Source organism: Hemiscyllium ocellatum, chromosome 36 (assembly GCF_020745735.1).
Source record: "Hemiscyllium ocellatum isolate sHemOce1 chromosome 36, sHemOce1.pat.X.cur, whole genome shotgun sequence".
NCBI classification, from domain to species: Eukaryota; Metazoa; Chordata; class Chondrichthyes; order Orectolobiformes; family Hemiscylliidae; genus Hemiscyllium; species Hemiscyllium ocellatum.
The window spans coordinates 2,556,228-2,583,876 of record NC_083436.1 but is presented as its reverse complement, the minus strand read 5'-3'; the positions used below and the strand labels follow the sequence as shown (position 1 = coordinate 2,583,876).

Genomic DNA, 27,649 nt, shown 5'->3' with positions numbered 1-27,649 from the left:
AAAAACTAAACAGCATTTATTTCAATGTAAAAGGTCTTACAATTAAGGCTGATAAACTCAAACATGGGACTGGAATGTCACAGCTTTTGCTTGGCTGAGAGATCGACAGCTCAATATTCCAGGTATGAGACAAGAACTTTCAAAAATGATTGGAGTAGACTGTTTGCAGGTAAAAGGAATCTGATACATGAGAGGCTTTCAATAGTGTTCAGAGACATTATGTTCCTGTATGAAGAAAAGAAGGGAGGCAAGGAAAGAACTTGATTTTTCTGAAAAATCATCCAGGGAAAATATATATGTAGAAATTATAAATAAGAAAGGAAAGATCATCTTGATGGGATTATACCAAAATGACACCCCCCGAGAAAGAAATATGTAGGTAGATCTCAGATATATGCAAACATAAAAGGTTGCAATAATAGTTAATTTTAATTTTCCAAACATTGATAGAGGCTACCATAATGTTAAGGGTTTGGATGATGAAGAATGTTGTTGTTAAATGTGTTCAAGAAAATTCTCTTTAATCAATATGTGGATGAGCTCCTACTAGAGAAGGAGCAAAACTTGACCTTTTGGGCAATAAGCCAGGGCAGGTGACTGAAGTAAAAAGTCAGGTAACACTGAGTCTAGTGATCATTATTCTATTAGTTTCACAGTGGTTATGGAAAAGAATAAGCTTCCATAGAAGTAAAAGTTTTTAATTGGAGTAAGGCAAATTTTAAATGGTATGAGACAAGAACTTTCAAAAATTGACTGGAGTAGACTGTTTGCAGGTAAAAGGAATCTGACAAGTGAGAGGCTTTCAGTTGTGTTCAGAGACATTATGTTCCTGTTCCTGAGGGATAAGGCATTCATGAAGAGCTTATGCTCGAACTGTCAACTCTCCTGCACCTCAGATGCTGCCTGAGCGACTGTGCTTTCAACTCATCTCCAGCATTTGCAGTCCTCACTTTCGCCTGAGGAGTAAGGTGGGTAAGATTAAGGAATAATGGACAAATAAAGATATCGAGGTTCTCATCAAGAATAGAGAATCTTATTTTAGATATAGTCAATTTGGTTCAATTGAATCTCTTATTTAATATAAAGTATGTAGGGACATTCATAAGAAAGAAATCAGGAAAGCAAAGATGGGATATGAGATCGCCTTGGTAAAGAATGATCCAAGAAAGATTGTACATTAAGAGCAAGAGGGTAACGAGAGGCATGGTAGGGCCTCTTAAAGATCAAGTTAGTTATCTTTCCATTGGACCCCAGGGAATGGGAGAGATATTTTGCATCAGTATTTACTGTGGAGAAAGAACTGGAGGCTAGAGAATACAAGGAGAAAAATTTTGATGTTTTGAAAATATTTCTCATTACTGAAGAGGAAGCTCTGAGGTTTTAGAGAATGAAAGTAGATAAATCTCCAGAACCTGATCGAACGTAAGTAAGGGAGGAAATTGCCAGACCCCTTGCAGAAATATTTACATCATCTATAGGGAGGTAAGGTGGCTAATGCTGTACCTTTGTTTAAGAAAGATTGTAAGGAGGAACAGGGGAACTATAGAGCTGGGAATTTGCCTTTGGTTGTGGATAAAAATTGTTAAAGTCAATTTTAAAAGATAGGATTTATGGACATTTAGAAAGGCAAGAAATTGATCAGGAATAACCAACATGGTTTTGTGTGAGGAAAATAGCATCTCAAACTTGATACAGTTTTATTTTTGAGGAAGTTAACAGTTAAGAGAAAGATTGAGGGGGGCAGATCATTAGACATTGTTTATTTGGATTTCAGTGAGCCTTCAACAAGGTTCCACACGGTAGACTAATCAAGTAAAGTTAGGTCACATGGGATTCAGCATGAGTTTGCCAACTGGATACATAATAGGCTTAACGGCAGTAGACAGAGTGCAGTGAGGGTTGTTTATTCGTCTGGAGGCCTGTCACTAGTGATGTTTCACAGGGGTCAGTTCTAGGTCCTCTTTTGTCTTTGTCATCTATATGAATGACTTGGATGAGAATATAAATGGCAAGGCTAGAATGCTATAGTGGGTAGTGTAACAGAACAAAGAGTAGGGGTGACCTTATAGAAGTTTATAAAATCATGAGAGGCATGGAAATGGTAAATAGACACCTCTACCTCAGGGTTCAGAGACATAGCTCTTTGAAGTTTGTGTCACAAATCAACAGGATGGTTAAAAATGGCATTTTAGCACGCTTACCTTCATTGCTCAGTTCTTTTGAGTATAGGAGTTGGGAAGTCATGTTTAGGTTGTACAGAACATTGGTGAGGCCTCTTCTGGAATACTGTGTCCAGATCCAGTTGCACACTTATAGGATATTAAGCTGGAGAGGATTCACAAGAGACTTAGCAGGACGTTGCCAGGTATGGAATGTTAGTGATATAAAGAAAGGCCGTACAGGCTGGGACTTTTTTCACTGGAGCATTGGAGGTTGAGAAGTGGCCTTCTTGAAGTTTATAAAATTATGGAGAAGTACAGAAAGGGTTAAATGGTAGGTGTCATTTCCCTAGGATGGGAAATTTCAAAACTAAGGGGCACATTTTTAATGTGCAAGGAGAGAGATTTTAAAAAGACACGAGGGGCAATTTTTTTTAAAAACAGAGGGTGATTCATGTGCAGAATGAACCTCCTGAGGAAGTGGTGGACGTAGATACAATTACATTGTTTGAAAGACATTTGGATAGACATATGAATAGGAACGGTTTGAAGGGATATTGGCCAGGAGCAGGCAGGTGGGACTAGTTTAATTTCAGGTTATGTTCAACATGGACTGGTTGGAGCAAGGAGTCTGTTTCCCTACTATATGACTTTGACTTGAAAAACAGCAGTTAGGTAGTTAATGAGGTTGCTGAGTAAGATGTAGAGTGAGATTCTGCTAGGCCTCATGGAGAGAATCCCCCTGTGAAACTTAACAAAACTGACATTTAGCAAAAATATGCAAGATTCAACCCAATTTAAATAATAGTCTGCCACTTTGTTTTAATTATGTTTTGTCAATGAAGTTGGCAACTAAGAACCGTGGATGCTAGAATTCTAAAACACAGGAATTGCTGGAGAAGTTCCGTATTACTCTATGACTCTTCTGTCTGGCACAAGAATGCATAGAGAACAGTGGCCATGCCATGGATTACAAGGGTAGTTAGAGATAGTATTAGGTGCAAGAAAGAAGCAGACAAACTGACAAGAACAAAAACAGTAAACCTGAGGATTGGGAATAGTTTAAAGTCAAAGGAGGATAAAGGTATTTCCTAAGAAAGGGAAAATAGATTATGAGTGTAAGATCTGACTGTAAAAGTTTCTATATGCAAGTGAAAAAAATTGATGAAAACTAATTATTGTCAGAAATGAACAAATTTATAATGGGAACAAAGAAATGGGTGACAAACTAATGTCATACTTCGTTTCTGTCTTCACAAAAGAGACCACAAATAATGAATTTGGAATGCTAATGGCAGGACTCTAAACAACATTGATGAACAGAGGGATCTCAAAGTCCTAGCCCATAGCTCCCTCAAAAAGTGGCCACACATGCAGAAAGGGTGGGACATTAGTGGGCGGCACGGTGGCACAGTGGTTAGCACTGCTGCCTCACAGCGCCTGAGACCAGGGTTCAATTCCCGACTCAGGCGACAGACTGTGTGGAGTTTGCACGTTCTCCCCGTGTCTGCGTGGGTTTCCTCCGGGTGCTCCGGTTTCCTCCCACAGTCCAAAGATGTGCGGGTCAGGTGAATTGGCCATGCTAAATTGCCCGTAGTGTTAGGTAAGGGGTAAATGTAGGGGTATGGGTGGGTTGCGCTTCGGCGGGTCGGTGTGGACTTGTTGGGCCGAAGGGCCTGTTTCCACACTGTAAGTCTAATCTAAGTCTAATCTAATCTAATCTATATTTGTACAAGAACTCCAGCTATTCACAGTATATATTCATGATACAGGTGAGGGAAATAAAAGTAGTATCTCAAAATTTGCAAACCACACAAAGCTTGATGGAAGGAGCACAGAGGATGCCGAGATGTTGCAGTGTGTGATTTGGACAGGTTGCATGGTGGATATTGGAAATGTGGATAAATGTGAGAAAAAATAGGAAGTCCAAATACATTTGAATGGCTATAAATTGAGAGAGAGGAAAGTTCAATGCGATCTGGATATCCTTGGACACCAGTTGTGGAAAGTGAGGATGTAAGTGTAGCAAGCAATAAAGGCATCAAACTGCAGGCTGCCTTTCAGAGTAAAGGGATTTGAGTACAGGAATAAAAGATGTCTTGCTGCAATTATACAGGGCATTGGAGAGGTCACACATGGAATATTGTGTGTAGTTTTCGTTTCCTTATCTGAGCAAGGATATTCCTGCTCTCGAGGGAGTAAAGATTTACCAAATTAATTCCTGGGTTAGCAAGGCTGATGTATGAAGACGGATTGATTCAGTTAGGATTGTTTTCACTGAAGTTTAGAACATAGGGGTGGGAGGGGTGAAATCTCATTGAAACCTATAAAATTCTAACAGGGTTAAGCAAATTTAGATGCAGAAACAATGTTCCTGATATCGTGAGGGAGACCCAGACCAGGGGTCACCATTTAAGGATAAGGATCAGAGATGAAGAGAACTTTTTCTCCCCGGACAGAGAGAGTGATGAACCTGTGGATTTCATTACCACAGAAAATGTGTTTTCAACTCTGAAGTCTATGTAGCGGTTTTCACAAAGGGCTTCAAAGGATATGGACGGTGGAGGGGAAGGGTGGGATTGCAATATTGTGTTTGATGATAAGTCATGACGATGATGAATGGTGAAGCAGGTCCAAGAGATCAAATGGCCATTTGTTGCTCCTACATTTCTTCAGAACTGCAGACGGTCTGAAGGGACATTGGACTTAAACTCTAATTTTTCTCCACATTTTCCATCACAGGCTTTTCCATCATGTTGTTTTTGGACAACCCAAACATTTATCTATGTTACACTGCTGAGGGTGTGGTGCTGGAAAAGCACAGCAGGTCAGACAGCATCCGAGGAGCAAGAGAATCGACATTTCGGCCATCAGCCCTTCATCAGGAAACATCGATTCTCATACTTCTTGGATGCTGCCTGACCCATTGTGCTTTTCCAGCACTACACTCTCAACACGGATCTCCAGCATCTGCACTCCTCATTTTCTCCTAAGTTACACTGCATCTGCCATGTGTTTATTGCTCATTTAACTTGTCGAAATTGTCTTGAAGTTTTTTTTAACAACCCATCACTCAATTCCATTTAGTTCTGCATTATCAGCAAACTTTGAAATATTGCATTTTATTTATAAAATCACAGACTTGTTATAATGCAGAAGGAGGCCATTCAGCACATTCCATCAGCACCAGTTCCACAAATGACCACTCTTTTAAGTGCCAATTGCCTCTTCCCCCCTTCCCCATGCTCTTGCACAATAATTATCAAATGCCCTCTTGAATGACTCAATTGAACCTGCCTTCACATATCTGCAGGCAGTGCATTCCATACCCTAACTATTCAATGAATGGGAAAGTCTTCCTTCCATTACCCTTGTTCTTTTATACATCACCAACTGTATGCCCTCTTATTCTTGTTCCTTTTAGGAATGGGAACAGCTTCTTCCTATCTTTCCAGCCCTACTCATGATTTTGAAAACTTCCATCAAATCACCACAACCTTCTTCTCTCCAAGGGAGACAGTCCCAACTTCTTCAAATCTCTTTTCATAACTGAAGTTGTCCTTTATTGTGAATGCCCAACAGCCAAGCCCTGTAGGAGCTCATTTGTCATTGCCATCCACTCCAAAAGGACGTATATTTTCTTCTATTTTCTATCTCCTAACCATCTCAATCCATGCCACTGTCATACCACCAGTCCCATGTACTGTGATGCTGCACAATAACTTCTTATGCAGGACTTCATATAAAGCTTTCCAACAATCTAAATGTACAACATCCATTGGTTACCCTCAAATATTCCATCAGTTATATCCTCAAAATAGTTGAATAGGTTTATCAAACACAATGCCCCTTTCATAAATCCTGTTGAATTTGTGCAACAAAAATAGATATTCCTGGAGAAAACCTCTTGCATTGACTCGGTCTGGCAACATTTGTGGAGAGAAAGTAGAGTCAATGTTTCAACTCCAGCGACCTTCTTTGGAACTCAGTTCTAATGAACTGTCTCAAAACGCTGACTCCGTTTTCTAGTCACAGATGCTGCCAGACTTTCTCCAGCAATTTCTATTTTCATTTCAGATTTTCAGCATTCACACCTTTGGTTTTATTGAATTTGTGAAAACTTGCTTGTATTTTTTAAACGTCCTCTCATTACACCATTTAAAAGAGGCTCCAGCATAGGCTACATAGTCTGTATTTCCAGTTTTTCTCCAAACTTCTTTTCTTGGAATGGGATTACATCTACCACTCTCCAATTTGCCAGGGTTATTCCAGAATCTAGAGAATTATTTCATTTCTTAACTTTTCTTTTAAAAAAAAGCTAATACTAATCTCTTTCAATTCCTCCTTCACAATACTTGGAGGTTGAGAGGTGATCTTCTAGAAGTTTGGAACATCAAGAGGGGTACAGATAAGACTCATAACAAAAGTCTTTTCCTGAAGGTTTCAAAACTATGTGGCATATTTTTAAGTCAAGATGAGCAAGATTTAAAAAAGGACATTTTTTTCTAAACAGTGTGATTCTACGGCAAAAAGTACAAAGGTATGCATTGAGGATGAGTTGGAGGTTTGGATTAGGAATTGGCTGGCTAGAAGAAGACAGAGGGTAGTAGTTGATGGTAAAGGTTCATCTTGGAGTGCAGTTACTGGCGGTGTTCGGCAAGGATCTGTTTTGGGACCATTGCTGTTTGTCATTTTTATAAATGACCTAGAGGAGGGGCTAGAAGGTAGGGTGCAAATGTGTTGCTGGTCAAAGCACAGCAGGCCAGGCAGCATCTCAGGAATAGAGAATTCGACGTTTCGAGCATAAGCCCTTCATCAGGAATCAGGGCTTATGCTCGAAACGTCGAATTCTCTATTCCTGAGATGCTGCCTGGCCTGCTGTGCTTTGACCAGCAACACATTTGCAGCTGTGATCTCCAGCATCTGCAGACCTCATTTTTTACTAGAAGGTAGGGTGAGCAAGTTTGCGGATGATACGAAAGTCAGTGGAGTTGTTGACAGTGAGGAAGGATGTGGCAGGTTACAGCGGGATATAGATAAGCTGCAGAGCTGGGCAGAAAGGTGGCAAATGGAGTTCAATGTAGCTAAGTGTGAAGTGATTCACTTTGGTAAGAGTAACAAGAAAATGGAGTACTAGGCAAATGGTCAGATACTTGGTAGTGTGGATGAGCAGAGGGATCTTGGTGTCCATGTACTCAGATCTCTGAAAGTTGCCACCCAGGTAAATGGTGCTGTGAAGAAGGCATAAGGCGTACTGGCTTTTATTGGTAGAGGAATTGAGTTCCGGAGTCCTGTAGTCATGTTGCAGTTGTATAAGACTCTGGTGCGGCCGCACCTGGAGTATTGTGCGCAGTTTTGGTCGCCATACTATAGGAAGGATGTGGAGGCACTGGAACGGGTGCAAAAGAGGTTTACCAGGATGTTGCCTGGTATGGTAGGAAGATCATATGAGGAAAGGCTGAGGTACTTGGGGCTGTTTTCATTGGAGAAAAGAAGGTTTAGGGTGACTTGATAGAGGTGTACAAGATGATTAGGGGTTTAGATAGGGTTGACAGCGAGAACCTTTTTCCACGTATGGAGTCAGATATTACGAGGGGGCATAGCTTTAAATTAAGGGGTGGTAGGTATAGGACTGATGTTAGGGGTAGATTCTTTACTCAGTGAGCCGTGAGTTCTTGGAATGCCCTGCCAGTAAGTGGTGGACTCTCCCTCTTTATGGGCATTTAAACGGGCATTGGATAGACATTTGGAGGAAAGTGGGCTAGTGTAGGTTAGGTGGGCTTGGATTGACGCAACATCGAGGGCCGAAGGGCCTGTACTGCGCTGTATTTTTCTATGTTCTATGTTAGTGTGTGGAATAAACTGTCAGGGGAAGTGCTGGATGCAGGTACAATTACAATGTTTAAAGATATTTGGATAAGTATATGAATAGGAAAGGTGTTGAGGATATGGACCAAACACAGATAGGTGGGACTTAATTAGTTTGAAAACATGGTTAGCACGGGCTAGTTGGGCTTAAGTATCTGTTTCCATGCTGTATTCTGCTATGACTCTAGCATTTCTGGGGAGTCATTTAGGTCTTCTCTTGTGAACACAGAACTAAAGTAGCTGCTTGCTTCCTCTGCCATCCCCTCGTTCTCCTTTATCAGTTCTGTCGGTTCAGACTGAATGGAGCCTAGAACATAGAACAGTACAGCATAGGAACAGACCCTTTGACCCATGATATTAAACCAAACATGATGCCAAGTTAAATTAATCCCTTCTGTCTGCTTTTGGTCGATATCCTTCCATTCTTATATGTTCATGTGCTTATCTAAAAAGCCCCTTAAACGCCTCTATTGCACCTGCCTCTTGGCAGTGTGTTTCAGACACCACCACTTTAATAAAATGTCACCCCTCACATCTCCTTCAAACTTTCCCCTCTCAACCTAAATGCATGCTCCTTAGTATTAAGCATTTCATCTTTGGGGAAAAAAGATTCAGACCATCAATCCTGTCTATGCATCTCAATTTTATAGGCTTCCATCAAAACTCTCCTCAGCCTCCACCATTCCAGGAAAAAAAAAACCCAAGTTTTTCTAGCCTCTCCTTATATTCCCTTTAATCCAGGTAGCATCCTAGTAAACCTCTTCTGCACACTCTCCAAAGCTTCCATACCTTTCCTGTAATGTAGTGATTACAATCGAACACAATATTCTAAGTGTGACCTAACCAAAGACTTTTAAAACTGCAACACGATATTCTGACTCTTGTACTCAATTCCCTGAGAATAAAGGCAAATGTGCCATTCACCACCTTTACTACTCTAACTACCTGAGTGGATTTGAAACCCAAGATCCCTGTGCATGCCAATGTTGTTCAGGTTCCTGTCATTAACTGTATACTTTTCCTTAAATTAGGGAGATCAAAAGTGCAGCAGTACACATTTCTCTGGCCATACCTGCAACTGATCTATAGACTGCCATATCCTTTGACAACCTTCCACAACTTCACAGATCTTTGTATCATAGAACATAGAACATAGAAAAATACAGCGCAGTACAGGCCCTTCGGCCCTCAATGTTGCGCCGACCGAATCCTACCTAACCTACACTAGCCCAATAACTTCCAAATGCCTATCCAATGCCTGCTTAAATGACCATAAAGAGGGAGAGTTCACCACTGCTACTGGCAGGGCATTCCATGAACTCACAACCCGCTGTGTAAAGAATCTACCCCTAACATCTGTCCTATACCTTCCACCCCTTAATTTAAAGCTGTGTCCCCTAGTAACACCTGACTCCATTAGCGGTAAAAGGTTCTCAGTGTCTACCCTATCTAAACCCCTAATCATCTTGTACACCTCTATCAAATCTCCCCTAAACCTTCTTTTCTCCAATGAGAACAGCCCCAAGTGCCTCAGTCTTTCCTCATACGATTTTCCTACCATTCCAGGCAACATCCTGGTAAACCTCCTCTGCACTCGTTCCAATGCCTCCACATCCTTCCTATAGTATGGCGACCAAAACTGCACACAATACTCCAGATGAGGCCGCACCAGAGTCTTATACAACTGCAACATGACCTCAGGACTCCGGAACTCAATTCCTCTGCCAATAAAGCCCAGTACACCATATGCCTTCCTCACAGCACTATTTACCTGGGTGGCAACTTTCAGAGATCTGTGTACATGGATACCAAGATCCCTCTGCTCATCCACACTACCAAGTAGCCTACCATTAGCCCAGTAATCCATCTTCTTGTTACTCCTAATCCATCTTCTTGTTACTCATCTACAAACTTACTAGCGCATCCATCCATATTTTCATCCAAGTCATTTACATATATCACAAACAGCAGAGGTCCCAGTACAGATCCCTGCAAGACGCTGCTAGTCACGGGCCTCCAGCCTAAAAATATCCTTCCACCACTACTTTGTCTTCTGTGAGCAAGCCAATTCTGAATCCACGCAACCAAGGTCCAAGCACCTTAATCTTCTGGATGAACCTACTATGAGGGACCTTGTCAAAAGCCTTACTAATCCATGTAGACAACATCTATTGCTCCACTTTGTCACCTCCTCAAAAAATTCAACCTGCCTTTCACAAAGTCATGCTGACTGTCAGGTTGCTTGCTTTCAAAAACATGCAATAATTCAGCAGTTCTTTTTCAGTAATGTTCAAAATTACAAAAAAAAACACATCTTTAATATAATGAAGAATTCAATCACTTTTTTCCTCAAAGACCTCTCACAAGATTAGGAGTAGTCAGCATGGTTTTGTGTATGGGAGATCATGTCTCACAAATTTGTTAAGAGTTCTTTGATGAAGTAACCAAGAAGGTTAACAAGAGCAGGGCGGTCAACATAATCTGTAAGGGCTTTTGCTAAGGTTCCACATGGCAGGCTGCTCTGGAAGCATGGAATCTGCTGGGAGCTAGTAAATTGGATCCACAGTTGGTTTGAAGGTAGAAAGCAGAGGGTAATAGTAGAAAGACGCTTGTCGGACTGGATGTCTATGACTAGTAATGTGGCTCAGGAGTCTGTGCTGGGCCCTTTATTGTTAATTATGTTTTGGATGAAAATGCACAAGGCAAGATTAGTAAATTTGCAGATGACTCTAAAATAGGCACTACTATGAACAGTGAAGAAGGTTATCAGAAATTACAGCAGGACCTTGATCAGCTGGAGAAGTAGACTGAGAAATAGCAAATGGAATTTAATATAGATTAAGTGTGAGGTCTTGTATTTTGGTAAGTCAAATCAAGGTAGGAGCTTCATGGTGAAGCCTTGAGTGTAGTGAAACTTTGGAGATCAGGTTCACGATTCTCTGAAAGTGGAGTCACAGATAGACAGGGCAGTGAAGGCGGCTTTTGGCACACTGGCCTTCATCAGTCAGGGCACCAAGTACAGAAAGAAGTTGGGAACCTTTGTTGCAGTTATACAGGACATTGGTGAGACTGCACTTGGAGTATTGTGTTCAGTTTTGGTCATCTTGTTATAGGAAGCATGTTATTAAACTGGAAAGAGTGCAGAGGAAATTTTCAAGAATGTTACCAGGACTCAATGGTCTGAATTATAGGGAGAGGTTGGACAAATTATGAATTTTTTTCTTTACAGCATAGAAGACTAAAGAGGGGGGACTTTTATAGACATGTATAAGATCGTGAAAGGCGTGGATAGAGTGAATGCAGTCTTTTTCCCAGGGTTAGGGAATCGAGGACTAGAGGGCATCAGTTTAAGGTTGGAGGGAAAAGAATAAAAAGGGAACCTGAGGGCAACATTTTATTTCACAGATCGGGTGGTATGCAGATGGAATAAGCTGCCAGCAAAAGTGGCTGAGACAGGTACATTAACATCACTTAAACAGTATTTGGACAAACACATGGATAGAAAAGGTTTAGAAGTAAGATGGGTCAAGTGCAGGGAAACACTGATGAACATTTTGGTCGGCATGGACCAATTTGGGCCAAAGCAACTGTCTCCATGCTGTAGGACTCTATGACTCGGTTTTGCTTTTTGCTATTTTTACCTTTTTTTGGGTTATGGCGCTAATTACTCCTCTGCATTCACTTTGTTTGTCTCATTTCTCATTTTCCAACCAAGGTTCATGTCCATCTGCCAAGCTTAAACCATCCCTCACAGCATTAACAAACATCCCGGCAAAGATATTGGCCCTGCTGACCTGTAATCCACCCAGTTTTTACACAAAATCAATACCTTCCCCAAAATCAGTACCAATCTAAAGGCCTTCTTTTTTTTTTAAAAGAGATTAGATTAGATTACTTACAGTGTGGAAATAGGCCCTTCGGCCCAACAAGTCCACACCGACCTGCCGAAGCGAAACCCACCCATTCCCCTACATTTATCCCTTTTACCTAACACTACGGGCAATTTAGCATGGCCAGTTCACCTGACCTGCACATCTTTGGACTGTGGGAGGAAACCGGAGCACCCGGAGGAAACCCACGCAGACATGGGGAGAATGTGCAAACTCCACACAGTCAGTCGCTTAAGGCGGGAATTGAACCCGGGTCTTTGGCGCTGTGAGGCAGCAGTGCTAACCACTGTGCCAGCGCTTCTTCTTGAACTATTCCTCCAGTTTGTATTTAAACAGTCTGTTCTTTGATTCCTCATCTGACTAATACTTGGCAATGACAATACTCCTCACAGTTCTACCATTTGAGGCCCTACTTAATAAAAACATATTTCCTCACACCCCATATTCTATTTGCAGAACTTAATCCCTCTTTTTACTTGTTGACACCAACTTAGATCACAACCTCTTGCTGTTTTCCCTCACCGTTTAGACTATCCTGCTTCATGACATCCTTGACCCGAGCACCAGGAAGACAATATTCCATCCTTGTGTCATGTGTACAGGTGAAGAATGTATTCTCTGTTCCATTAAAGTAGAATCCCTGTAGCTATTGTTCTACTATTTTTTCTCTCCCTCCACAGCTGAGCCACTTAGTACCACAAATTTGCTTCTCACTGCATTCTCCTGACAAACCAATGTGCATAAAGGCAAGTCAGGGCAAAGCAGACATGTGAGTGTCCAGGTGGGCTCAGAACAAGCATGCCCAATGACATCAAGTGAGGAGCCTGGAGATACAGCCTGATCCAAGAGCTTGGTGCATGTTCCTGACTGCACAGTTTTCTTATAATGGTATTGCAGACAATTGTTGGTGCAGCCTTTAAATACATCAGTAAGTGGATTTGAAATGTGCTGTGAAGGTTCTTAGACGTCGACACACGCTGGATGCAAAAATTTAGGTGTCTGAGGTCAATGCCTATGGAATGTGCCAATGCCCACTGTCCAACATAAAGCCTATTCAAAGAAAGTGGCAAGTTTAAGTCATGAGGTGCTTGCTCTGACTTCAAAGATTTTTGACATCTGACTTGCTTGATGTTTTTGATAATCTCGGATGCTCAGTATCATTGAGGGGACTTATAATAGTAATAAGCTGTTAAACAAGCTATAATCCCCTCTTTAGATTATAATGGTGAGAAACAGACCTTGCTGCTCAGTTGATGCAGTGAGTTGCTCCTGACACTGAGGTAGGCCTTTCCAGACTTCTTGTATGATTTGGCATTCTGTATAAAAGGCTTTCCCACGAAGTGATAATTTATTTAATCCTACTGATGGGGGAAAACATGAATTGAAACAATTCCATGTTTCAATTGATCGTATGCTTATTAAAGCTCTGTAAATATCATCTTACCTTCATGTTTATTTCAGTACCATGAAGCTGCTGTGAAACTGTCTTAATGATTCCAATCACGATATCCTGTAAGCCTTCCCTTTCTGAATAATAATGTAAAAGAAGAGCTTTCCCTTTATCTGCATCTGTGCATCGAAATGATGGTGCACGCATCCCTGGGTAGATGGTAGCCAGGTGGTCATGTAAAGCATCTAGATTCTAGGGGGACAAAGTTAACAGTTTATGTCCTGAACATTTATCAAAGCATTAAATAATATGCTTAATAATAATCAAATAAAATGTTTGATCTACCTTTAAAAGTTGAAAACATTAATTTGAAAAATAAACAAACATAACCTTTAAAAAAAGTTAAACACAAGAATCTGACATCCACAATACTTTCCACACTCTACTGACCTTGAATTGACTCAAACAGTCAAAGTGACTGTAATTCTGGCATTGAAGGCAGCTATCAGACTCATCAGTTCCATGCCAGTTTTCTCTCAAAACAAAATTGGAATTCAGTTAGTCCCATAACCTAACTGTATCCCTGTGGCTCCAGTAGTAATGTGGCAGCTTCAGGTAGAGACTGAAGTGGCAATGGCTGCAGCTTCAGTAATTGGTTGGTGTGATCTGTCCCCCTTTGCTATTATGGCAGCGCAGTGGTTTCAGTGTTAACTTCAGTGTGGTAACGTGGTGTGTCCAGTCAGGAAATCCTTGCTTTGGCAGCCTCAGGAGGCAGCCCCCAATAGCAGTGGCCCATGAACAAAAGATGAACTTTGCCCTAACTTTATCTCAAATTATTTATTTTTCTAATTTGGTGTTTAAAATGGCACCAAACTGTGATGACTTCTATGTATCTCACTGAATTTTCATAAATACATGAGACAAAGATATAAAATGCAAAGTGATCTTGGAGTGCAGGTTCATAGTTCTTTGAAAATGGAGACGTAGGTAGATTAGCGAAGGCAGCTTTTGGCACAATTGCCTTTCTTGGTCAATGCATCGAGTATAGGAGTTGGAAGTCACATTGCAGCTGTACAGGATTTTGGTTTGGCCACTTTTAGAATATGATGCTCAGTTCTGGTCTCCCTGCTATAGGAAGGATGTTGTGAAACGGTTCAGAAAAGATCTACAAAGACATTGTCAGGCTTGGAGAATTTGAGCTATCAGAAGAGGATGAGAAGGCTGGGACTGGTTTCGCTGGAGTGTCAGATGCTGAAGGGTGACCTTAGAGGTTTAGAAGGTCACGAGGGGCATGGATAGGGTAAATAGACAAGGTTTATTTTCTCCCCTGGGGTGAGGGAGTCCAAAACTAGAGGTCATCGGTTGACGTTGAGAGGGGAAAGATTTAAAAAGGGATCTAAGGGACAATTTTTTCCACGCAGAGGGTGGTGTGTGCATGGAATGAGCTGCCAGAGGAAGTGGAGGCGGCATGTACAATTGCAACATTTAAAAGACATCTGGATGGGTACACAATAGGATGTGTTTAGAAGCATATGGGTCAAATGCTGGCAAATGGGAACTAGATTAAATTTAGGATAACTGGTCAGCATGGACAAGTTGGAGTGAATGGTCTGTTTCCATGCTGTACATCTCTATGACTCATAATCTATGCACCCTTTCCAATAGCAGGGTGACCAAAACCATACACAATACTTCAAAAAGTAGCCTCACTGACGGCCTTACAGGCGCAACATGACGTCCCAACTTGTATACTCAATGCTCTGACCAATGAAGCAAGCATGACAAACACCTTCTTCAACATCCTGTCTACCTGTGACACCACTTTCAAGGAAACGTGCACCCTTTACCCTTAGATCTCTCCGTTCGACAACACTCCCCAGGATCCCACCATTGACTGTATAAGTCCTGCCCTGGTTTGGCTTACCAAAATGCAACTCCTCACATTTATCTAAATTAATCTCTATCTGCTACACCTCAGCCCACTGGCCCAGCTAATCAAGATTAGCTTTGAGGCAACCAGGCGAGACAGATCACCAAAACGGATATTGAAGACCCACTGACGATATCACCTAGCAAGGTGACAAATTGTCTGCAGAAAACCACACCAGCTCAGCGAACAAATTTATGACCTCTGTCCACTATACTATCAGTTTTTGCGCCATCTGCAAACTTACTGACCATTCTTCCTATATTTTCATCCAAATCATTTTATCCAAATGACAAACAGTGGACACAGCACTGATCCTTGTGGAACAATGATGGTCACAAGACTCCCAGTATGAAAAACGACACTCTACCACCAACCTCTGTCTCATACAGTCATGCCAATTTTGTATCCAATTCATTAGTTCTCATTAGAACTCATGTGATCCAACTCTACTAAATCAGTCTAACATATGGAATTTTGTAAAAGGGCTTGCTAAAGTCCATGTAGACAGTGTCTACGGCTCTGCCCTCATCAATCTTCTTGATCACATCAATCAACTACTGTCCAAAAGTTTATATACCTGTCCATAATTTCCCGACATTTACATCTTTGTCATTAGTTGCTGGTCTATAGACAACATTGAAAAATGTAATCGCACTTTTGTTTCTTAGCTGTAGCCTAAACGATGTTGGCCTTGACCCCCTCAAAGGGCATCCTCACTCTTCAACACTGCAAGGTCCTCCTTAAATCATGACTGCTCCCTCTTCTTTTTACATCTTTCCACATATCTAGAAATATGGAATCCCTAGTTCATGCCTTTTTTGATCCATAATATCATGTTCTCATATATAACCCAAACTTAGTGACTACAGTCAGTGCATTCACTTATGTATGCTGTAATTCTGATGTAGAATTTATTTCTTTCTCCCTTACTCTGAACGTTCTTCATAACTTACCATTTCAGATTTAAAATCAAAGAATTCCGACAGTGCCATTCAGCCAGAGTCTGCATTGACCCTCCAAAGAGCATCCACCCAGATCCACATTTTATCCCTGCAACCATGTATTTATGTTGGCTAATCCACCTAGCCTGCTCATCCCTGGGCCCTGTGGGGTAATTTAGCAAGGCCAATTCACTTCACCTGCACATCTTTAGACTTTGGGAGGAAAGTGGAGCACTCTGAAAACCTACAGACATAGGAAAAATATGCAAACTCTAGACAGACGCTCAAGGCTAGAATCGTATCCGGGTTCCTGGCACTGAGGTAGCATGCTAATGACACAGTTACCATACCATGTTCTTAAGACATCTAGAAAGTGAAAATATAGTAATAGAATCTCTTCAGTGCAGAAAGAGGCTATTTGGCCCATCCAGTCTGCACTGACCTCCAATGAGCATCCCACATCCCCACTGGGTTCAGGGCTCAGGTTTTATCTTACTTAGGTGCTACCTATCTCACCGGATTGTCCGTGCACCATGCCATTCCTTTCTAAAATTCTGTCCTAGTTTCTAGACCTCTGTGAAATTAGTTTAAATCTGACCCAAAGCAGCACCAAGTCACCTTGTGAAGAATCCATCTATCCTGTTTAGGTACAATCCATCAAGCTTGTGTAGATTCCATTTCCTCCAGAGATGGTCCCAATGCCCAAAAGCAAACCAAAAAAAAATCTACACACATCCCTCTTGCATCACATTTCCAACCACATATTCCTCCACTTTATCATCTTTTCCCTATTAGTCTGCACCTGGCACTGGGAGCAATTTGAAGGGAGTGGTACTCCACAGGAAGCACTGGGAGTAACATTTGAGGCCCTGCTTACTAATTTTCTACTTAGCTCCCTAATTTTGACTAGAAAGCCACATCCCTCTTTCTACCCACACCTTTTTGACCAATCTGAATAATGACAGTTGGCTGATCACTCTCATTGCACAAAGTGCACTGCAGCCAATCACTTGGAACATTGATCCTGGCATCAGTGGAGGACACATGATCATAGACTTATGCTTGCAGCCACACAAACATCCTGACTATTCCTCTACTTATACCCTTACTACTATTTCTCTTCCAAATTCTTTTTTTTGTCTCCCCTGTAAAGTTGAACCACCTGGATGCCACAAGATTGGCTCTGATAGAACTCCCTAAATGCACCATCACTTTCCTCAGTATGCAGTACAGAATACTGGTTGCTTGTGGGCCACACTCAAGGGACTCCTCTATCATGATGAGATCTACAGCACAGAAATACATACATACATACAAGTCAGAAACAAACACCTAGCTATTATAATCCAATCTTAAAACACTTAGCCCATAGACTTGGAATCACAAGTACACATCTAAATAGTTTAAATGTTGTGAGATTATTTTGGCTTTACCATCATACTGGCAGTGAGAGCCAGATTCCAATCACCCTATTTTGTTAGTCAAATTAGCGTAGGACTTATGCATGTAATGGTAATATCCTGGGCAGTCTTGTGGAACAAAAGGAACTTAGACTGCAAGTTCACAGTTCCTTGAAAGTGGAGTCACAGATAGACAAGGTAGTGAAGAAAGAATGTGGTATGCTTTCATTTATTGGTCAGTGCTTTAAGTGTAGGAGTTGGACTTTCATGTTGCTGATGTACAGGAGACTGGTTAGGCCACTTTTGAAATCCTGCATTCAATATTCCTTTGACAGGCAGACAAGTAATGTTGTTAAAATTGAAAGGGTTCAAAAAGATTTACGAGGATGTTGCCAGGTTTGAAGGATTTGAGCAATCCTTCTGAATAAGCTGGAGGCTGAGGGATGACATTATAGAGGTTTATAAAATCATGAGGTGTATGGATCAGGTGAATGGACAAGGTCTTTTCCCGGGCTGGGGAAGTCCAAAACTAGAGGGCACAGCTTCAGGGGAGAAGGGAAAGATTTAGAAAGGGAGCTAAGGTATAATTCTTTTCATGCAGAGAACAATGTCTGCATGAATGAGCTGCCAGCGGAAGTGGTGGAGGTTTTACAATTACAACTTTTAAAGGCATCTGGATGGATATAAGAACAAGGGTTTAAAAGAGATATGGGCCAAGTGCTGGCAAACGGGACCGATCTTTGGATATCAGGTCGGCACGGACAAGTTGGACCGAAAGATCTGTTTTCTGCACTGTATATCTGTACCATTCTATCTCCTCTAAACTTTCTGCCCCTTACTTTAAACCTACAATCCCTAGTCATTGATCCCTCCAACAAGGGAAAACATTATTTCTTGTCTACCAGTTCGATCATAATATCCCGGTTCTTGAACTCTATGCTTTGGCTAATAAAGGGAAGTATACCATATCATTTCTTAACTACTTTATCCACCTGCCCTGATAAAAGGATGCAAGTGATGTACATTCTCACCAAAGGTCCTTCTGATATTGGGTGCTTTCCCTTGCTTTACCTGTCCTGCACAAGTGTATCATTCATATTTATCCAGATTAAGTTATACTTGTTATTGATCAGCTCAACTGTCAGCCTGACCAAGGTTACCCTCCTCACTTTTTACCACCCCACCAATTTTTGTAACTTCTGCGAACTTATTGATCAACCCTCTTACATTCCAGTCTAAATCATCCATGTAAACCACAAGCAGAAAGGGCCTCAAAAGGGACACCTGTGGGCCCACCTAACCCAGACATCTAGTCGGAAAAACACCATTCAACTATCATCCTCTGCTTCCTGTCATTCAGCCAACTGTGAATCCAATTTGCCAAATTGGTTTAGATATCATGGACTTGTACCTTTGCTGTCAGTCTCACATGCATGACCTTGTTGAAATCCAAGTAGATTGTGTCACAAGGTTGCTCCACCCTCCTCTCTGACATATCATCATCACCCCCATCTGCAACCACCTATCGCCTTTCCAGAGTTTAGATTAGAGTAGTGCTGGAAAGGCACAGCAGGTCAGGCAGCATCCAAGGAGCTTTCCAGCTACCTCCCACCCTTCTTTTATCTCTCAGCCCCCTTCCTACCTTCCCACATTCCTGTTGAAGGGCCTATGCTTGAAATGTCAACTCCCTGCTCCTCGGATGCTGCCTGCCCTGCTGCGCTTTTCCAGCGCCACACTCTCGACTCTGATCTGCAATCCTCACTTTCTCCATGATCACTTCTTAACATAGTCATGCTGACTGTTTGACTAAAATCTGCCTCTTTGAATGCAGTTGAACTCTCTGAATTTTTTTCCAAAAGCTTCCTCACCACAGACTTACTGACCTGTAGTTTACTGTTTTATCCATTACTCCTCCATCCACTGATAGCTAAATAAAAACAGCCTATCAGTAGAACACCTAGTCTCTCTCTCCCTCCTGACTCTTAAGCTATGGGGTGACCACATTTTTTTTTGTTCACGTGAAGTGAACATTGCTAGCTAAGTCATCATTATTGCCCATCCCAATCTTCCCTGCAGAAGGTGGCAGTAACCCAACTTCTTAAACAGCTATTGTCCTTGAAGTGTGAAGACAATGCTGTCAGGAAGCAGGTGGGAGTGTAACCATGCACTTGTTGCCTTTACTTCTATCACCTAAAAGGCCGAGGATAGCATATACATTGGAACACCACCACCATTATTAAAATGCTATCAAAAAAGTTCCCAAACTCAGATGATGCACTGAAATGCCAACTGCTGCTCAAGTTCCAAAACCAAAAGCTTCAGCTGTTGCAACCAACATCTTTATTCATTGTACATGAACATTGCCCTGGAGAAGGCAGTCATCTTCTCAAACTGAATCTATGGGGTGCAGGTACATGTAAAATGCCATTAGGTAGAGAGCTGCAAGTTTTTCACCCAGATATGGCTAAATTAAAAAGATGAGCAACTGAGAGATAGTGGTGCCCTCATACAAGTGTTACATTTGACATCCAAAAGGTGGAGAAGTTGGAAGATCCAAAAGTGCCTTGACGAGTTACTGCAATGTTGATACACATTGCTGTAATTACAGTGATAGTGAGGATGAGAATGTTGAAGCTAGTGAATGGGGTATCAAACAGAAATTCTGATTTATCACAGACAGCGCCAAGCTCAAGTATGTTTGGAACTGCACTCATCCAAGCAAATTGAGAGTACTGCATCATACTCCTAACTTGTGCCTTAGCAGACAGGCTTTAGGAAGCAGGAATCTTAGTTTCACCTATATGCTTTTGCAGTCTACATTGTTTACATTGTTTAACTTCTGGATAATAAATAACCGTCAGGATATTGGTAGTGGCTATTTCACAAATAGTAATCCCATTGAATGTCAACGAGTGTAGTGGCATTACCTCTGACCAGAAGGTTCATGTTCCACCTGCACAAAAGGGGAGGTGGTGATGTGGGAATGTCACAGGGCAAATAATCCAGATCTCAAGGCTAATGCTCTGTGGACAAGGGTTTCAATGTCACCATGAAAGAAGAAGTAGTCTGAATTCAAATATGTTTTTCTTAAATAAAAAGGGAAGAGAAACCACATTTAAAAACTCACCTGTCATTTAGAGAAGCAAATCTGTCTCCTTATGTGGTCTGGCCTACATGTGACTCTAGGTCCACAGCAATGTGGTTGACTTTTCATCACCCACTTGGCAATAAATGATGGACTAACCAGCGACACACGCACGTACTCGACAAGTAGGTAAAAAACACAGTCATACGGAATGGAAACAAATCCTTTGGTCATATTAGTCTTTGCTGACCATGTTCCTAAACTAAGTTGGTCCCACCTGCCTGCCTTTGGTCCGTACTCCTCCAATCCTTTCCCATTCACTTACTCATCCAGATGTCTTTTAAACGTTCTAACTGTACCTGCAGCCATCATTTCCTATGGCAGTTAACTACTCTCTAAAAACAAAACATTGAGCCTTTCTCCTTTCACCTTAAAACAATATTTCCCCTAGGTTTGAACTCGCTAAACTGAGGGACAAGACCTTGCTATTCACTTTATCCATGTCTCTCGTGATTTTATAAAACTTTCAAGGCGGATGGGAACCAGAGCTACAGATCAGAGGAGAGGGTAGTTGTTCAATGGGCAGAATTGGAAGGCTGAGAGTCTGTCAGAAAGGATACACAGATGATAGTGCAAAGAGATGGGTTAAAGTTTGCCTGTTCCAATGCAAGAAGTGTCAGGAATAAGGGTGATGAACTTCAAGCATAAATCAGTACTCATAACTATGAAGTTGTGGGCATAACAGAGACATAGATTTCAAGGGGCAGGAATGGTTGCTGGATGTTCCAGGGTTTAGATCTTTTAAAAAGAACAAGGAGGAGCGGTAAAAGAGGAGGGGGAACGGCACAGTTAAACAGACTGTACATCACAGCTGCAGAAGAGGGGTTGTTGAGGAGGGTTATCGACTGAGTCAGCATAGTGGTATCTTTGGATTTAGTAAGGCGTTGATAAGGTTCCCCCACAGTAAACTACTGCAGAAAATATGGAGGCATGGGACTGAGGGTAATTTAATAGTTTGGGTCAGATGTTGGCGAGCTGAAATAAGACAGAGGGCAGTGGTTGATGGGAAATGTTCATTCTGGAGTTCAGTTACTGGTGGTGTACTGTAAGAATCTGTTTTGGTGCCACTGCTGTTTGTTAAGTTCTGTAAACAAACTGGATGAGGGCATAGAAAGATGGGCTAGCAAATTTGCAGATGACACTAAGGTCGGTGGAGCTGTGAATTGTGCCAAAGGATGTTTCAGGTTACAGAGGGACATAGATAAGCTGCAGAGCTAGGCTGAGAGGTGGCAAATGGAGTTTAAATGTGGAAAAGTGTGAGGTGATTCACTTTGGAAGAAGCAACAGGAATAGAGTGTACTGGGCTAATGATAAGATTCTTGGTTGTGTGGACGAGCAGAGAGATCTGGATGTCCATGTACATAGATCCCTGAAAAGTTGCCACCCAGATTAACTGGGTTGTGACGAAGGCATACAATATGTTAGCTTTTATTGGTAGAGGGACTGAGTTTTGGAGCCACAAGGTAATGCTGCAGCTGGACAAAAAATCTCTGGTGCAGCCACACTTGATGCATATAGTTCTGGTCACTGCATTATAGGAAGAATGTGGAAGCTTTGGAAAGGCTTCAAAAGAAGATTTACTAGGAGTTGCCTGATATGGAGGGAAGGTCTTATAAAGGAAAGGCTGAGGGAACGGAGGTGGTTTTCAATAGAGAGAAGGAGGTTGAGGTGATTTATTTGAGACATAAGATAACCAGAGGATTAGATAGAGTGGACAGTGAAAGCCTTTTTCCTCGGATGGTGATGGATAGCACCAGGAGATATAGCTTTACATTGAGGAGTGACAGATACAGGACAGATGTCACAGGTAGTTTCTTTACTCAGAGGGCATGGAATGCACTGCCTGCAACAATAGTAGTTAAATGGTCTTTGGAAAAACACATGGATGTTAATGGAATATAGTGTAGGATAGATCGGCTTCAGATTGGTTCCACAGGTCAATGCAACATTGAGGGCCGAATATACTGTGTTGTCTTGTTCTATGTTCATAGGTGAAATTCAGTAACAGGAAAGGAGCAATCATTTTATTGGCGTTTTCTATAGACCCCCCCAATAGCAGCAGAGAGATGGAAGAACAGGTTGAACAGCAGATCTTGGAAAAGGTACAGATGTAACAGAGCTGTTGTTATTGGGGAAGTTGAAGTCACCCATATTGATTGGAACCTTACTGCAGATGGTCTGGATGGAGCTGATTTTATCAGGTGTGGTAAGGAAGGATTCCTGAAAATGTGTTGCTGGTTAAAGCACAGCAGGTTAGGCCTAACTTGCTGTGCTTTAACCAGCAACACATTTTCAGCTGTGATCTCCAGCATCTGCAGACCTCATTTTTTACTCGAAGGATTCCTGACTCAATATGTAGATAGGTCGACTGGGGTGATGCCATATTGAATTTTGGTGCTAGGCAACAAGCCAGGCCACGTGTCAGGTCTCTCTGTGGGACAGCATTTCAGTGAGTGATTATAATTGCCATACCTTTACCATAGCCATGGAGAGGGACAGGAACAGACAGTATAGGAAGATATTTAATTGGGGGAAGAGGAAAGTTCACTGCTATTAGAAAAAGGAGCTGTGGAGCTCTTCTGTAGGAAATGTGCAATAGAAATGTGGAGTAAAAAGTGAGGTCTGCAGATGCTGGAGATCAGAGCTGAAAATGTGTTGTTGGTTAAAGTGCAGCAGGTCAGGCAGCATCCAAGGAACAGGATGAAGGGCTTATGCCCGAAACGTCGAATCTCCTGTTCCTTGGATGCTGCCTGACCTGCTGCGCTTTAACCAGCAACACATTTTCAGCAATAGAAATGTGGAGGCTGATTAAGAAGCACTTGTTGCAAGTGTTAGATAACTTTGTTCCACTGAGACAGGCAAGTTGAAGGAGCTTTGGATGACAAGAGAAGCGGAGCTTCTCATCAAGAGGAAGAAGGAAGCTTTCTTAAGATTGAGAAGGCAAGGATCTGGCACAGCTTTAAAGGATTACAGGGTAACTAGGAAAGAACTCAAAAACAGACTAAGGAGAGCTAGCAGGAGACACAAAAAGCCTTGCCGGGAAGAGCCAAAGGTGTTCTACACTTACGTGAGGAATAAGGGAATGTTTAGAGAGAGGGTGGGGCCAATCGCGGATAGTGGAGGGAACTTGTGCCTGGAGTATGAAGAGGCTGGGGAGGCTCTAAATTAGTTTTTTGCTTCAGTATTCACTAACGCAAGGGACCTTGCTGATAGTGAGAATACGGTGGACCTGGTTAATAGGCTTGAACAGATTGGTATTAAAAAAGTGGATGTGCTGGAAATCCTGGGAAGCATCAAGATAGATAAGTACCCAGGCCCAGACCAGATATATCCAAGGTTATGGATATATCCATATGGGAAGTGAGGAAAGAGATTGCTGTGCCTCTCATGATGATCTTTGCGTCCTCACTCTCCATGGGAGTAGTACCGGATGATTGCAGGGAGGCCAATTAGATTAGATTAGACTTACAGTGTGGAAACAGGCCCTTCGGCCCAACAAGTCCACACCGACCCGCCGAAGCGCAACCCACCCATACCGCCACATCTACCCCTTACCTAACACTACGGGCAATTTAGCATGGCCAATTCACCTGACCCGCACATCTTTGTGACTGTGGGAGGAAACCGGAGCACCCGGAGGAAACCCACGCAGACACGGGGAGAACATGCAAACTCCACACAGTCAGTCGCCTGAGTCGGGAATTGAACCCGGGTCTACAGGCGCTGTGAGGCAGCAGTGCTAACCACTGTGCCACCGTTGTTCCTCTGTTCAAAAAAAGGGAATAGGGAAATCCCTGGGAATAACAGACCAGTCAGTCATACGCCTATGGTAAGCAAAGTACTGGAAAGGATTCTGAGAGATAGGATTTATGACTATTTGGAAAAACACAGTTTGATTAAAGATAGTTAGCAGGGCTTTGAGAGAGGCAGGTCCTGCCTCACAAGCCTAACTGAGTTCTTTGAGGATGTGACGAGACAAGTTGACCAAAGTCAAGCAGTGGATGCGGTGTATCTGGATTTCAGTAAGGCATTTGATAAGGTTCCCATGGTAGGCTCATTTGCAAAGTTAGGGAGGTATGGGATACAGGGAAATGTGGCTGCTTGGATACAGAATTGGCTGGCCAAAAGACGACAGTGAGAAGTGGTAAATGGAAAGTATTCCGCCTGGAGGTCGGTGACCAGCGATGTCTCAGAGATTTGTTCTTGATCCTCAGCTCTTTATAGTTTTTAATAAATGAGTTGGATGAGGAAGTGGAAAGATGGGTTAGTACATTTGCCAATGACAAAAGGTTAGTGGTGAAGTAGATGGTGTCGAGGTCTGCTGCAGGCCACAATAAGACATCGACAGGGTGCAGAGCTGGGCTGAGAAGTGGTAGATCGGATTCAACCTGGATAAATGCAAAGTGATTCATTTTGGAAGGTTGAATTTGATTTTTGAATACAGGCTTAAAGACAGGATTCTTGGCAGTGTTGAGGAACAGTGGGCTCTTGGGGTCCACATACACAGATCTCTCAAAGTTGCCACCCATGTTGATAGGGTGGTTAAGAAGGCGTATGGTGTTTTGGTTTTCATTAACAGGGGAATTGAGTTTAAGAGCTGCAAGGTTTTGCTGCAGCTCTATAAAACCCTGGTTAGACCACAATTGGAATATTGTGCCCAGTTCTGGTGGCCTCATTGTAGAAAGGATGTAGATGTTTTAGGGAGGGTGCAGAGGAGATTTACCAGAATGCTGTCTCTGGATTGGTGGGCTTCTCTCATGAAGAGAGATTGAATGAACTCTGGGCTTTTCACACTGGAGAAAAGGAAGAAAGAGAAGTGAATTGATAGAGGTGCACAAGGCAATGAGAGGCATACATCGAGCAGAAAGCCAGAGACTTCTCCCCAGGGTAGAAATGGCTGTCATAAGAGTTCACAATTTTAAGGTGATTGAAGGAAGGTATAGGGGAGACGTCAGAGGTAGGTTCTTTACACAACGTGGTGGGTGCATGGAATGCACTGCCAGCAGTGGCAGTAGAGTTAGAGACACTAAGCAACGCTGGACAAGAACATGTACAGCAATAAATTGAGAGGGGTGTTGGTTCAGTTGATCTTAGATTAAAATAAATGCTCGGGACAACATTGTGGGCTGAAGGGCCTGTACTGTGCTATACTGTTCTACATTCTATGTCACCCCTCAATCTCCTATCAGCCTCCCCAACCTATTTTATAACACAAACCAACCATCCCAGCAACATCTTGGCAATTTTTTTCTGAACCCTTTCCAGTTTAATAATGACATTCTTAGAATAGAACAACCAGAACTGCATTCCGTACTGCCAAAAAGGCTTCAAAGTCTTGTACAACCCCAACATGATATCCCAACTCTTATATTCAAAGTTCTAAGCAATGACGGCAAGCATGCAAAACATCTTATTCACTGTCTTATCTACCCGTGACGCAATATTCAAAGAATATGTCCCTGAACACATAGGTGCCTCTGTTCTACAACATCCAGGGTCCTATCATTAAATTATAAATCCAGCCCTCGTTTGTTTTACCAAAATGCAATACACCACATTTATCCATTCCATCTGCCACTCCTCAGCCCATTGAACCAATTGATCAAGATCCCTTTGTAACATTAGATAACGTATCCAAAGAGATTGACTCAATATTTGACGTTAGGTCAGTATCCAATACAAACTGAAATTCCATCAACACTGTTGTGATAAAACATGTCCAAACAAGCTGATTTGACATCTAGCTTTCCTTGATTAATAAAGCCTTTCACCATTCTTACATATTGTCTGAAAACCCAATCAATGACACCTTGAGAAGTAAAATAATTGATTGTATATTTGCAGATCTAAAGCAAATTCATAGTAGGCTTGTAGATTCAGACAATTTTGCTTACTCCATTTGCACTTAATGCAGCTAATTGTGTAGCCTTTTCACAACTCAGCTTGGGGAATGAACTAAATTCAATATTTTCTCAAATTACTCTCCAATAAATCATCACTTTTTCAATTTAGGTGAACTTATCTTTAAATTCTATGCATAAATTGAACTATCAAACATTTGCCCAGTGTAGATTTTTAGTCATTTATATTCATTGGTGTAAATTGAATTATGTTCTATTTACCATCAAAATAACAATTACCTGCAGAAACTCTCTAACATTGGAACCCAAAACACGTAGGATTGTATCATAGCCAGATTCTTGGCAGAATTCAAAAAACATCTTTCCAAACATCTGCAGAATTTCTCCAGCATTGATTTCTGTGAAGAATTGATCACAAAACAGAAAACATTTTTGTCAGAACTTATTTCAGATATGTCAATTTAACAATGCACAAACTTGAACATGCTCAAAGCTGCACCAGTTTATTCACAAATCAAAAATGTATCTTATGGAAATAAAGCCAAAACTTCAAGTCAACAGTAAATATTTGGAGTTATATCAAAACTTTAAAAAGTTTAGGAGGCAGATTGTAATGTAAAAGCTTCAAGGTGTCTATAAGATACTTGTAATGACCATTTCAAATTTATTTCAATTTTGAAGTCACATGTTTATAATAGAATGTGTTATAGTTTTAGAATTAGTTTTCAAAAATAGAGGTAAATGTATTTTGGTTAGTTCTGGGAAACTTCAATTTTAAAAAAAGGATTAGAACATCATTTAGAACAATGGCCATAAATTTTCAAAAATGCATGCAATCCAGTAAAAGTCTTTAAGCGGACATCTGTGATCTTAATAGATGGAATGCTTACGCCATTGAGTTTTTAAACAGAGAGAATACAGACCAAGGCCATTAGATTAGTTAACTTCAGTTCAGAAGAATCAATGATTCAGTGGAGAGAAAAGTTTACTCCCAACAGGAGAATTTAGTTTTAAGCCCAAAACAGAAAACTTACCCCAGATCAAAAAAGGTTTAGATTTATGACT

General features: G+C 41.6%; 1 protein-coding gene across 1 annotated transcript in view; it reads right to left on the bottom strand.

The window, feature by feature from the left end:
• Positions 1-26,971, bottom strand: part of gucy1b1 (guanylate cyclase 1 soluble subunit beta 1) — a 122,829-nt gene extending 95,858 nt beyond the window's left edge. The window contains exons 1-2 of the mRNA XM_060851487.1: positions 26,864-26,971; positions 13,362-13,559 (exon numbers count right to left, since the gene is read on the bottom strand). Coding sequence (XP_060707470.1) covers positions 13,362-13,559; positions 26,864-26,956 — 291 coding nt within the window. The 5' untranslated portion in view covers positions 26,957-26,971. The remainder of the gene's footprint in view (positions 1-13,361; positions 13,560-26,863) is intronic.
• Between the last annotated feature and the right edge of the window lie 678 nt (positions 26,972-27,649).